The following is a 12,870-nucleotide window of genomic DNA, read 5'->3' on the forward strand; positions in this document are numbered from 1 at the left end:
TTGACGCGTGATAGATTGCTGGTTCGTCAACGACCATTGCTGGACCGTGTTCTTTGTTGTTGATTTATTCATGATTGTCGAAATCAGCACGCCAACAGACAGATCCAAGATACGCCCTTGGGCTGGGAACACATGATGCCACTCTGCTCCGAACGAATTACGGGTAAACATTGGTTATTCAACAACACCTAAGAACTCTCAAACTAATCCAGCCTGGCCCACCATAGCTCTCCGCGGTTCGACCCATCTCTCTGCGATGTAATGCGCAGCAGTTTCCCATCTTCAAAAGTCGTGTAGTTCCGCCTATGAACCGCCCCAACCATAGCGGGGACGTTGGCTACCGTCAGAGGGCCATGGAGAACCTGGCCGTTGGTTGCAGACGCGGGGATGTCGGTACTGATCTGGAATGGCCCTGCGTATCCGATGCTGTGTTTCCCAACCAGGGCCCAGTCCGCATCCGACTGGCCGTCTTCGAAAGGGAATGTGAGGTTCGCTGGCCGGTGTTCGGGGTCCGTAGACGTGAGTGTGGCTGACATGAACCCGGTCTTGCTGTATGTGAGGATGCCGACGGGGTTGGAGCCGTAGGTTCGGTCTTCTACGGGCACTCCATCGCGAGTACTGCGAGGGTTCAACTTTCAGCAAGGCACGTCTATCAAGGAGGAGGTGGCTCGAGGGATGGATAGCCTACGCTGATGTGTTGAGGAGGGTGTATGTCCCTGCGAGTGCGGCGAAGATGTCTGAAGGCTGCATATCTGCTGATGATGGACGTCTTTACAAATTTTGAACCGGATGGGGAACTAGCGGATGTGTCTTTGCTGTGGCCTTTGACGAGAACGTGGGAGGACAGCCATTCTTAAGACGCCGGTACGTCTTGAGAACGACGGTAGTCCGCCCCTTTGGAGGAGTCAACAGAGTCCAAAACAGGTCGGTCTATCCGCGCGGTTAAGCAATGCATGGGTGGTGATTAACGTTATAGGGGCTGACATCCCGACGGTCACTTGGATCCAAGGGTGCCCGGGCGTGATGCACCTTGGGACTGCTCCGGCAGCATGGCTTCGAAAGTGGATCGCGTTCGCCAAGCAATCGAACGGATGAGGGAATCGCCGGGGTCGTTCCTCGTCTGGAACGCTTGATGTGACCCTGCCTCGACCGCCCCCCCTGACGCGTGTCCCTTGATCGAGGCCTACGCGTGGTAGATTACACGGTCGAGGAGCTGACTCGTTCGTATACCAAAACAGGCCTTGCACCGAGATAAGTGACGCGCAATACCGCAGTTGCGACTCGACTGGTAAGCTCAACTCCCGAACCAGAACAGCCAAGAACAGTAGAGACGGTAGTATAGTTTTGCCCAAGATCCGTTGTGTCTTGGCTCTCCAAGGTTGACATAACCTTCACAAATGGAGACTGTGGGAAACAGGTGATTAGACTGGGGATCTTTTTCTTGGCAAAACGAACGGGTGGCCGGAAGGTTGTGGGGGAGATGATGCGGGGGAACCCGTCCGTCGTATCCCCCACCTGGGTTCCAGCTGTACAGCCTGTACTCGTGTTCCCAGAAGACTGTTAAGGCAGATGAGAATGAGGCCTTCGGCGACATTTTATGAACCCGGCATCACCCCCCCCCCCCCCCCGTCCGCTCTGAGCTCATGACGGGCGTCCAAGAAGGATCTAGGCCACCGCCACCCCGGCTGCTTCGGGGGAACCTTTAAATAGGAAGGTGACTTGCTATTCACAAACTGCATGTTTAATTCCTTCCATTTCCAATCCTAGAAATCAGGGGACCAATACACCGGCCCGCCGGTCCAGACCGTCAAGGACAGCAGCGCCAGCGTTGCACATTGCGGAGAGGCCGAGCTCGCAGCCGCCCCCCCAGCAGAGCGTTGCTTCGTAAGCCGAAAGACAAAACTACACCCTGGGCATGATTATTCAGCTTGTCGTCTGATCCTAAGGTCACAGCCCAGATCACGATTGGGCTTGAAACAACAATGGTTGTGTGTTTACTTGCTTCGTGGTGCTCCCGCTTGGAATTTTCCGATTGGAACAACTTCAAGAGCTGAACATTGCACTGTAAGGTAGCGGTACTCAAAACAGAACAGCTAGACGTCGTGAGTCTTGCTTTTGTTTTCTTTTTCCTCTCTTAGCCAGGCGCAAAAGCTTGCTATCGATGAAGGCTTTTGAGAAGATGGCGTCTGGAGAAACTTGCAACAGGGCCGCATTTCAAGTGAAAGTCGGAGAGCACAAGCAAATGAAGAGTGCCACAGGCTAAATTCGTACACATGTCAGATTGTTTTATTGAGAAACAAAGACTGTCATGTTTTTAATTGTCCAAACAGCGGCTGTGATACTCACACCCGATCCGTCCATCCGAAGTTACGAGTTGGACGCACGCTGATCTCATCAGGTCGTCTCAAACCTGCTAGAAACCCGCATCTGGGTATGGTTCATCTTGAGGAACTCGGTCTCCGAAAACCGATAGCTTCCAATAAATCATCCAAAAACAATTCTCATCCAAACAGCGCGATACCCAACAAGGTCATACAAATCAAAGCCCAAGCCACGATGGGATCCTCCCAAACCTCCCAAGTTTCCCAACAACACCACCTCGCAGACTCATTTCAGCGGCTTACTGCCACTGGCAACAACAGTAGATCTCTCAAAACCGAACGGCCCTCCATGATACTTCTTCCGCAGATACCCGGCGAAAGTCTCCGCCAGCCGGTGGCCCAGCTTCTCCTTCTGCTCCTTGGACCAGTACTTCTCCATCGTGCCGAAGTGGAGCCCCTGGTAGACGGCGCAGAACTGCTCAGCGCTCTCGAAGGAGACGGGGTCGGGGAGGGTGTCCGACCGGATGTCCACGAAGCCCGAGGCGTTATACATGGCGGCCGTGAAGTAATCGCTATCCCACGGGCCGGGCGCCCAGAGCCGGGTGAGTTGGGTGGATTCCCGCGGCCACGGGACAGGCTTCTGGTTGGGCAGGCTGAGGTCCGCGACGGCCTCGCAGGTCGCGGCGACCCATCCCTCGACGGCCCATGTCGAGGTCGCGAGGCGGCCGCCCGGCTTCAGTACGCGAAGTAGTTCTTTTTCGCGCGCCAAGTCAGCTCTGGTTCTGTTTCAAGAGTTTCTAGTTTGAGAAAGGAGGGGGAGAAGGGGGGCTCAGGTTACCGGAAAGACCCGTGTAAGGCTCGGCAACGGCCATGAGAGCCATGCCAACAACGATGAAATCAAAACTGTTCGACTCAAAAGGAAGGCACTAAAGATGAGGTATTAGGACCAATCTCACAGACTGGAAAGGACGGAGGGGTTCTCACGGCAATATCAGCCTGGACGACCTTGGAATCAACCCAGTCATCCGCTTGGATCCGATATTTGACATACTCCAGCTGCGCCGCGCTGGAATCCGAGCACATCAAGTTAACCATCCCCTTGCCTGCCATCCCCGTTCTCTTCAACATCGTCTGGATCTGGGCGGAGACCACGCCGGCCCCGCAGCACATGTCCAAGATCTCGATGGGCCGCTCGAGCGAGGCCAACGCCTCCTCGGTCAGGCCGCAGGCGTCGAGCAGCGGCGGGACGAGCGGTGCGTTGACGTGCTCCGTGTTCCTGTAGATCTTCCCTACCTCTGGGTTTCTCCAGAGGTTGGTATGGTTGGCCTTGTCCGCCGCTGGGTTCAGGCCCGGGGGGTTCAAGTAGAGCCTGGAGTGGCTGGTGGTCTCAGAAGCGGTCTGGGCTTGCATTGTGAGAGTAAGAAGCGTGTTATTGGTCTTATCAATTGGATGTAACTTTCTTCTTGGAATGGTTGGGTAAAGATAAACAAGAAGGCTTGATCAACCAGCCGACGTCGTTTTACCTGCGAGATCACAGTATTTATAGAAGCACGTTAAGCTGAGACAGCAGCTGTGGCGAGTAAAATACAAGCAGACCATGGATTTGGTGGTTGAAAACGCCGAGTCTGAAACAATGATCTTCAACTACGAAAGCGTTAAGTTCATTAGTGACCTAGGAGGAGCAAATCCCGTCGGGCTTTTCGGGCTGGGCCTCGTCTCACGGCTCTCCCCAAATAGGCAATCGATTCTTGAATCTTAAAGACTGCGGTACATTGTCAAAACAATCAAAAAAATTGAATGAAAATAAAGAATTCAGCTGATTCTGGATTCGTGCGCAAGCACTCCCAGGGGACTGGACTGACATCAACGCAGTGTCCCGCGGATCACGGCGTAAGCAACGTTGTCTGTGATGGTTGGTTGAACTCAAAAGTCTGATGAGGTTCTAACGAGCTGTGAACCCGATTGGGGTTTAACTCACCCTTCATCCCATCAACTGCCACAACACTTTAAAAACCCCTGCCCGACAAACGGACCAGCAATTGCTCCGCACTGGAACAGGTACACAACACAACATCGTTTCCACTTCCATCTTCGTACCTTAGAATTCCTCCGACTGGAGGGATATTGGTGTGTTGTGGCAGTCGATGGGATGACTAGTCTCGTTGCAAACTAAAACCAGAAGAACATAGCGAAGGAATGTGGCTCCTTCTCGCGAGAGCTGCTTTGTGTTTGGATACTCTGTACACTGTACAGAGAGTTACCTCGCTTTCGGCAGAACGCAGAGCTTGTTTTAACACACCCTGCCTGAGCGCTCGCAAGTGAATGCAGACAGGTTTGCCTTGGAAGGAGAAGGCCAAAAACAAACTTTGTGAAACCCATTTGTAGTTGGCTTGTTGTGGCGTGTGTGAATGAGGGGTCGCTTGCCTGCCGAAGAACAATCCTGCAGTGGGACCAAAAAGGATAACCAATCCAAAGAATCAGAAAGCCTCTCACAGGCTTGATGGGAAACCTGGCAGTGAGCACTGATCAGAGCCTATTGTCGTACACTAGCCACTCAAAGGGCCGTCCTGTGGCTGCTGATTGTGTCTGTGTGTCAATTTATACCTTAACTTAGACTTCCCATGATGGGATCTCCCCCTCCCCCCTAACAGTACTATACCTAACGAGAAAAAGATTCCTACCCGTTTAGGGAGGTAAGCTGAGCTTGCAGGTACATCAGGGCACATTACTTATAGAGTGCATTGCAGGTCCTGTGGTGGGGGGGGTAAATTGAGGTAATTGCTGGTTTTGGTATCTGTTGGGGACATCGTTTTGTATCTGAGAACCTCAGACCAACACTGCCAAACCTACAAGAAAAGCTTGGTTGAGCGATGACGGGATGCGCCCTTGAGAACAGGGATACAAATTCATCAAACTCTTCTCCGTAAAATCCGACGGATAACCGACCGGCGGCCTCGCCGTCCGCTTCATCCCATCATCAGCCCTTGGTGATGGTGACACAAGCTCATCAACCGCTTCTTTGTAAAGCCCGACGGATGACCTGCGGGCCCGGGGTCGGCTTCGTCCCGTCATCAGCCAACCCTTGAACCGTCTATCGGGCCCTATACTACTTAGGCCCACGATCACAACAAGGCGCTTCGGCAAGCTCCCGAACAGAACATGAACAAGATTGGGGGCAGGAACAAACGAGTTTCACAAAGGGAATCGCCTCCAGTCATTCAGCCTTGAAACTATAACAGCTCTCTCGTTACATCCTTGCGATCTGGAACAAAGTCTCGTAGAACCAAAGGCCGAATGTCCGCCTTGCTCATGATGTGTCCCGATGGCCAATGGCATGTAAATGGGCTAAGGCGACCCAAGCAATAGCCATGCGTGTGTTTAAACTTTGAAAGGAAAAGGTCGTCACTTTGCGCTTAATCGCGTAGTCCGCGGAACCCACAATCAGTATCGATCGAATGGTACATCTGCGGTCTTCATCCTCGCCGGATTGAGTTAATTCTGCGCGCGAAAACAGAACCATCGTTGACGCGCGTACTCGAAATGCACCCGCCGCGCGACGCGGGCCGTGAAACTGTCCCTTGGAGACAGAGAGTGTGAAAAGACACGGATAGCAACGTGGTTGCAGGCAAAACTTGTAGGTGCAGCCACACTCATCTCCGCAGCAGTACCTGGTTGCTCAAGTACATCGTACACTCAGGCTGCGCACCAGCCAGTCAACGTTTTAACAAGGATTAAGCTACTCGGCCTAACCCTGCTCAATACCAGGCCTGGATTAAGACTTACAGCATACCATAAACAGTACTGTGTACATCGTACGCAGCGGCCAATGAGAGAAGCAGGCGGTCATGTCACGGCGGTGACAGACAAATGGTGAGGGAGGCAGCGAGGCTCCCTGAATAGCCTCATACGAAGAACTGATGACAAAATCCAAATGAAAAACCTACCATCGCCGAGCACATGGCCCACTCTGCAGACCAAAAATAGAAGCAACGAGAACGACTGTTTCCCCTTTCCCACCGACGTCATACCCCCTGGGAAGGATGAGCGGGAAGAGGTGATGGACACTAGTCGGCGTGGTAGGTCACTCGACACCACCGGAACCCGGGCAGGATACAAGCAAGCCCACCTGACACGGTCAGACGGGGCGACTTACCGAGAAACCGACCATCACGACACCGAGATCACGTTACGGGCGAATGCCAAACGGATCAGATAAACGGTACGGAATCGACGCGATCGGTATCCGCGTGTCGTCTTCTTCTCGAACATTTGCACCCTGGGAAAACGTCAGCGTTTCTAAAAGTGGCCATGCTTACTTCGGAGTCATATCCATCACGGTACAAGAAGCGCGTCTGGAGACCTCCCGACAAGGAACAGAGGAACGGAATGATCGCTTTACAGACTGGGGCTTGGCTTGTGGTCATGGATTGGGAGGGAAAAAACTGGGTAGACGGGTTAGAACTCATGATACAGTTGTATGTACACTTGATGGACATATATACAGCGCCCGCCCGCCCTGCGTTGCTTGCTAGTCCAGTCCCCTCCTGCGCTCCCTGGCCGCCAAGGCCCGCACGCGTACGGCGTCAGGCTGCGGCTTCTGTATACGACACGCTGCTTCATCGGGACTCCTCCTACTCATGGTACTGCTGCTGATGCTACTCTTCGCGGGGCTGGCGTCGCGACGGCGGAGATGGGGTATCTTTGGTGAGGATGCGCGAAAGGATGGGGGTATCGAACGAAAAGAAGATTTGCTGTCAAGGTAAGACGCCGCTGCCGAAGTTGTTGTTGTTATTGTCATTGGTGTTGTTGTTTCCTGTTTAGGGGTTGGGGTTTCTGAAGACTCCATCACGTCATCATCAAAAAGGTCGAAGGGAAGCTGGGTCGTGGGAAACTCGTCTTCGCAATCGTCATCCTCGATGGCGCTTTCGGTGTATTCGTTAGGTTGCTCCTCGTCCACGGTAGATTCGCGCGTCAGACGATGCTCGTCCAGATCTGACACCGACGTCGTCAGGGAATCTGGATCTTCGGACTGCGAGGTGTCTTCTTCCTCGTCGTCGTCCTCGTCGTCATGTTCGAGACACTGAAGACGTCGCCCTTGAAACCGGCCGGATTCGGAACCAGAGAACGATAAGGTGCGCGCAGGGGTCAGGGTGTGGAGTACGTAGTCACGCTCGTGATCAATGGGCGACGACGTAGACGTGTCGGACTGCATCGTCATGGAGCGAGGAGAAGGGGGGAGCTCCGTGGTGATGGCGGAGGAAGATATGGAGGTCGAGATATGTAAAGGTTCATGCGTCATAACGGGCTTTTCGTCATCATCGTTAAAGAAGCAGGGACCGTCGACGTCGTCGAGGCTGCTCAGATTCGTGCTAGCGGTGCGGGAGCTGCAGCGATCGCTGAAGGAGGCGCCGCTCGACGAGGTCGCGTAGTAGCCTTGCGTGCAGGAGTAATCGTCGGGCAGGTAGCTCGAGAACAGTCGCACGAGAGAGTCGAGCGAGCGTGTTCGAAAGAGCTGCAAAGCGTAGGACCACTGGCCGGTGCCGACTAGCTTAGGGTTGGCGATGATCTCGACAGCAGCGAGATCGAGCGACGCGTTGAGTTCCTTGAGACGCTGTTCCTTGCGGTCGGCCATCATACGGTGGAACTCGTCGGCAGTATCAGCGATGCGGGAGATCTCGTAGACGTCGTGATGGAAGGCTTCAGGGTCCTGAATGTTGGACGGGATAGTGTTGTATTCATCCTGCAGTTTGGTGGAGAGGTCGTCTCTCTTCATCCCAAACTTCCAGAACGGCCAAGAGCAGCCCGGCTCGTCCATATTCATGGGCCGGAATGGTGATGAGGAGTTCTGAGCGAGGAGCGAGTCGACGGGGGCGTAGAGAGAGGATCGGTTAGGGGGTTCGAGGAGGACGGAGGCAGGAGGATGAGAGAAAGGGAGACGCTGTGGGGTGAGGCCCCTTGGCTTCGGATCGTAGGTTCGCAGAAAGTGTGGGCTGGTGGTGACGACATGGGAGGCATTTAGATGAACAGACCGCTGAGGGTATCCATTGCTGCGAAAAGTTATTCAGTGAAGGGCGAAGAACGCGTAGAGTGGGAGGTTTGAAGGGCTCGATGGTGATGACAATGGACAGTTTCAGGGCGTGGAGACACCGAGGAGCGCGGGAATGAGTTGGTCGGGGGGGCGCCGGGTCGCAATGTGGTGAATGCCAGAGACGGACGAACATCAGGCCGACTCAAAACATCGCGAAAAGTCACGTGCAGCCGGAGACAACTGGTGAAATGACGGGAACGAGCAAGGGGGAGGGGGGGGGGGGAGCGGGCTCCTGGGGGCCGCTACTCAGCGCTAGCGCCTGATGCACCCCTGCGGATACCGATGAATCCCTGCTGAAGTCGACGAAATCGGGACACGAGGACCAGGCTGGCCTGGCATGTTCGGGCTCCGCCACCGTAGCGAGCCAATGGGAAGTAGAGAAAGAATGCAGGGTGGCGTGGCGACGGTAATGACAGCCAATAGGGATGCTGGCTATGGCTGCACGGTGTCACAGCGTCTCCACCCACTGCAAGCCACGAGACGAAAATATTTGTTCCGGGCGCAGATAAGTCGCAGGCGGGCAGGCGCAGGCAGACGCTCATGGCCACCTTGTGTTGGGCTTTTCAAGTTTGGGTTGAGGAAAAATGGAAGGGAGCGTTGGTTCGATAGGATATGGAAGAAAAGAGGATGACGAGAAGTGGCTCAGTCATCAAGTGCTTGGCTTCGTAGGCCAATCACCATACTACTTACCGCGCTGCTTGCTCAAGCGCACATAGTGACGGCACGAACGGGGCTTTCATAGCCTGCTCGCTCATTCACGCTCGCTCGAGGCACATTTCGACTCATCAGAATTCACCCAATGCCGTTCCGTTCGTATGCCCTCTCATCACCCATAGATAGCCACAGCTCTCAACTCCCCGGTATCGAGTGCATCAGGCGGGTTGTGAGACCGGCAGTCAGTCTCCGCGACACCCAAACATCGACCTCCCGAAGAACAAGTCTCGCTCATAAGAGATCTCGTCCGCACCTGTCCCAGTCACGGACGGGCCGCTGTCTCTTGTGTCCCGGTTTCTCTCTTCATCGACCCCTCTTAAATGTAGAGACACCACAGTCAAGTGACTTTGTCCCGTTCGCGAAATTGCGTCAAGTTGGGTCAACTGTAGGGGACCGGTTGGCACTGCAAGACATCCCCTTGGGTTCTCTCCCGGTCATGGTCACGGTCATGGCCATGATCCTGATGCCTCGACGCTGGTGGCCGTTGGACAGAGGCGTTGCTGTGGCTGGACCGCCGTCATATACGTTCCCCCGTTCTGGCTTCGGGGACGGACGATAGCCTGGTGGATGGACGTTCTTATCCAGCAGCAAGTCCATGTCACTCCCTACGGAACGGGTGCCGGTATGGTACTTTTGACTCCTCTCACTGACCAGACCAGGAGAGGGGGGGCTGATGCAGTGGGAGATCTCAAATGAGAATGATCTCCTCTGCACCCAACGAACGCCATGCTCGGATTGTAAACCCTGCAGAATTCAGCTCAATATTCCAGTTGGTTTCCTTTTCCCCTCTCTTGAGTCCTTACCCAAAATCCCCAAGGCCGAATCGGCCTTAGGTGTGCCCGTGGCTTTCTACAGGGTTCGATGACTCTTTTACTCTCTTCTCGGGCTGATATGCGCTCTCACCCTCCCCTTGTCGGTTTTGGCACAGATACTGGCATACTGCTGCTGTGCTGACCCGGCTGCTGAGCATCGAACCGTAAGTTAACCCCTCCTCCCTCTCTGCCCTGCTGTTCACTGTTGGCCGACAAACCGACAGAACCAAAACTACTTGAGGCTGAGACTCCGTCAGCAGGCCCTCCCATAAGGTCCCAAGGTCCCTCCCTCCCCGCCCCCCCGTCCATGTCAGCTCGATCCCCGTTCCCTCCCCGTTTCTCCCGCTCCCGTCGCCTGGTTCCCAGTTGGCCCATTTGGCTGCTGCTCATCTGTCCATCTGTTCATCTGACATCCAGTCGAATCTCAGTCTACCTGCCCTCTCTCACTCTCACTCCCCCACATCTATACAACAATCCGATTGTTGGCTGTTTTGCCCTGGAGGCTCATTAATGTCGTGTTGTTCCTGCATCTGTGCCTCGCAGACATTGTTTCTCTTGTTCCTCTCCCCTTTCCACTCTCACACCTCGGCCGAGATACGTGCAAACTGAACCCTGCCTGCCCCTCACAACGAAGCTCCTCACGCCCGCCTTGCCCTATCCATCTGCCTGCCGCCTTGTCTGCCTAGCTGCTACTTGGGGGACAGACGACCTCTCATATCCGTCTTACGTATTCAACCCCAACCTATCTTGGCTGAATCTTACCCACCTCTCCTGCAACTACCAACGACTCTACGGATACCCTTCCCCTCAAACACTTCATTGTCCGTCCGAGGGGGTGCCTAGAGTCCCTCAAGTCTGAGCCTTATCCCGTCTTCCCGCAACCGCATTCCCTGCCGCGCATGGGCCACGCCGGCTAGGCCAACATCGTCAATCCCTTCCTTTGCTTGATGGGAGACCGCCGCGTCCGCGGCTCGGAGGAGCCGTCGGAGGAAAAGACGGAACCATTCTCACAGACTGAAATCGACGCGCGCATGAGGAGCATCCGCGTCGAGGAGTCCTTCGACCTCGTCCAGGCCGATCCCGTGCCGCTTGACAAGCTGCGCGTTGAGGAGCACCACCACGAGCAGGGCATCCGCATCCTCGTCCGACCCCTCACCCGGAGCCGCTCCGTGAGCCCGGGCAACTACAACTGCCAGTGGCTCGCCCTCCGCGCCGAGGTCGCCTCCGAGAAGGAGCCCCAGCACAAGGTTCTCGCCGTCTCCCAGACGTCCCGGGACATCAAGTTTTCCGTGCGCATCCCTCCGGAGCGCCTCGACGACAACACTCCACGCCCACCCTTGTGGTGCGAGCTCTACTACGACCCGGCCAGCGACAACCAGATCCTGCTAAACCGTTCAGAGGTGCCCATCTCATTAACGAGGATCTCCGACGGCCCCGCCTCCAGCGTCAGTTGGGCCGTCAATCCGGGAACCCCAAAGGCCCTGTCGCCGGGCACATGGCGCATCAACGTGCGCGACATTGAAGTTCTCGACTTTAGGATCTTGGAGAAGCGGCCCGCCTTCTTCAAGCTCGCCGAGCCTGCCGTCAAAGACGAGGCCCTTTCCAACTCGGATGCGGACGCCATCAACGCTTCCGGCAAGCGGTCTTTCACCGCCGAGCACGAGGGCTCGCGATCGGAAAAGAAGGCGCGCACCACGGACGAGGTCGGCATGAATGCGAAGAAAGACAAGGAAGACGGCGTCATCATGTTCCTCCGACCGGCAGCCGAGCCCCTCGTGTTCCCCCTCCCGACCGAGGCTAAGAGCAGAGACGTAGTGCCGACCAACGGCCACGCGCTGCTCGACATGCAACGAGAAGAGGCTGTGGTCATCCCCGGCGGGTGTGAGATAGACGAGTACACGGTCACGAAGCGCGACCAGATCGCGTCGACGACGCTCTCGTCCGTCTTCATCGCCGAGCACTCCAACGTGCCCGACGGCATCGTCACGGTCAAGGTGCTCAAGACGCGGTCTGCCAACGCCAACGGCAAGCCGCAGGACAACGAGCGCAACGTAATCCGGCAGGCCGACATGTGGCTGCGCGAGTACCAGAGCCAGGACGACCTGCGCCACCACTCCATCGTCAAGCTTTACGGCGGCGACGCGCGCTACCTCTCGCTCTACATGGAGCACGTCGACGCCAAGGACCTCTCGGCCAAGGGCGTGTGGCGCTCGCACGTCGACCACGGCTTCCTCGGCGACCGCTCCGACGCCTTCGCCATCCTGCGCGACATCAGCGGCGCCCTGAACTACCTGCACGGCAAGTCTCTCGTGCACAACGACATCAAGCCCGCCAACATCCTCTACTCGCCCGCCCGCGGCGCCGTGCTCTGCGACTTTGGCCTGTCGACGCACACGAGCGGGTCCGTCACGACGGGCGGCACCCCCTACTACATCCCGCCCGAGTTCATCGGCAAGAAGCTGCGCGGCCCGCCCTCGGACGTCTGGGCCCTCGGCGTCACCATGCTATACGTTCTTGGCAAGATCCCCTTCCCGGACGCGCGCTCGCGCAAGGCCGCCAACAAGCCGGCGCTGTACTGGATGATCGCCGACGTCAACCGGCCGCCTGCGCAGCCGCAGCCGCACCGGCCGGGCCAGCCGTGCAGCCACGCCGTCGACCTGATGTACGTCTGGCTGAGCGAGGTGGCCGTCGCGAGGGAGAAGCTGTACCCGCGCGACAAGCTCGAGCGGCTCGTGTCGGACATGCTCATCGCCGTGCCGAGCCAGCGCATCACGATGGCGCGGGTCGTGAGGGAGATGTATCTCCTGGAGCAGCAGGCCCTCGCCAAGAGGTGATTCTGATGTGATTGTTTTACTTTTTGTTTTGGACGTTTGCTTTGCATGAAAGCTAACGCGTGCGTATTGGATTATACGTTAATGGTTCTGATTTGCTTTTT

The 12,870-nt window shown here is 56.0% G+C and overlaps 4 protein-coding genes across 4 annotated transcripts; 1 reads left to right on the forward strand and 3 right to left on the reverse strand.

Moving 5' to 3' along the window:
- Window positions 1-146: 146 nt before the first annotated feature.
- CDEST_12035 (Putative Lipocalin-like domain-containing protein) lies at window positions 147-1,150 on the reverse strand. The gene is made up of 2 exons (XM_062928191.1): window positions 689-1,150; window positions 147-618 (listed from the first exon to the last, which is right to left on the reverse strand). Exons 1-2 carry the CDS (start codon window positions 748-750, stop codon window positions 204-206), a joined length of 477 nt encoding a protein of 158 aa, XP_062784242.1. The 5' UTR covers window positions 751-1,150; the 3' UTR covers window positions 147-203.
- Window positions 1,151-2,607: 1,457 nt separating this feature from the next.
- Window positions 2,608-3,731, reverse strand: CDEST_12036 (Putative methyltransferase type 11, S-adenosyl-L-methionine-dependent methyltransferase superfamily; the record flags this gene model as incomplete). Its single annotated transcript, XM_062928192.1, has 3 exons — window positions 2,608-3,074; window positions 3,160-3,247; window positions 3,306-3,731. The coding sequence occupies 3 exons, from the start codon at window positions 3,729-3,731 to the stop codon at window positions 2,608-2,610; spliced, it is 981 nt and encodes a 326-aa protein (XP_062784243.1).
- A 1,767-nt stretch (window positions 3,732-5,498) lies between these two features.
- Window positions 5,499-8,609, reverse strand: CDEST_12037 (uncharacterized protein). Its single transcript, XM_062928193.1, has one exon. The coding sequence runs from the start codon at window positions 8,140-8,142 to the stop codon at window positions 6,850-6,852; it is 1,293 nt and encodes a 430-aa protein (XP_062784244.1). The 5' UTR covers window positions 8,143-8,609; the 3' UTR covers window positions 5,499-6,849.
- Window positions 8,610-10,232: 1,623 nt separating this feature from the next.
- Window positions 10,233-12,870, forward strand: CDEST_12038 (Putative serine/threonine-protein kinase, active). The gene has a single exon (XM_062928194.1). It carries the CDS (start codon window positions 10,883-10,885, stop codon window positions 12,767-12,769), a length of 1,887 nt encoding a protein of 628 aa, XP_062784245.1. The 5' UTR covers window positions 10,233-10,882; the 3' UTR covers window positions 12,770-12,870.

The sequence above is a fragment of the Colletotrichum destructivum genome, chromosome 8 (assembly GCF_034447905.1).
Source record: "Colletotrichum destructivum chromosome 8, complete sequence".
NCBI classification, from domain to species: Eukaryota; Fungi; Ascomycota; class Sordariomycetes; order Glomerellales; family Glomerellaceae; genus Colletotrichum; species Colletotrichum destructivum.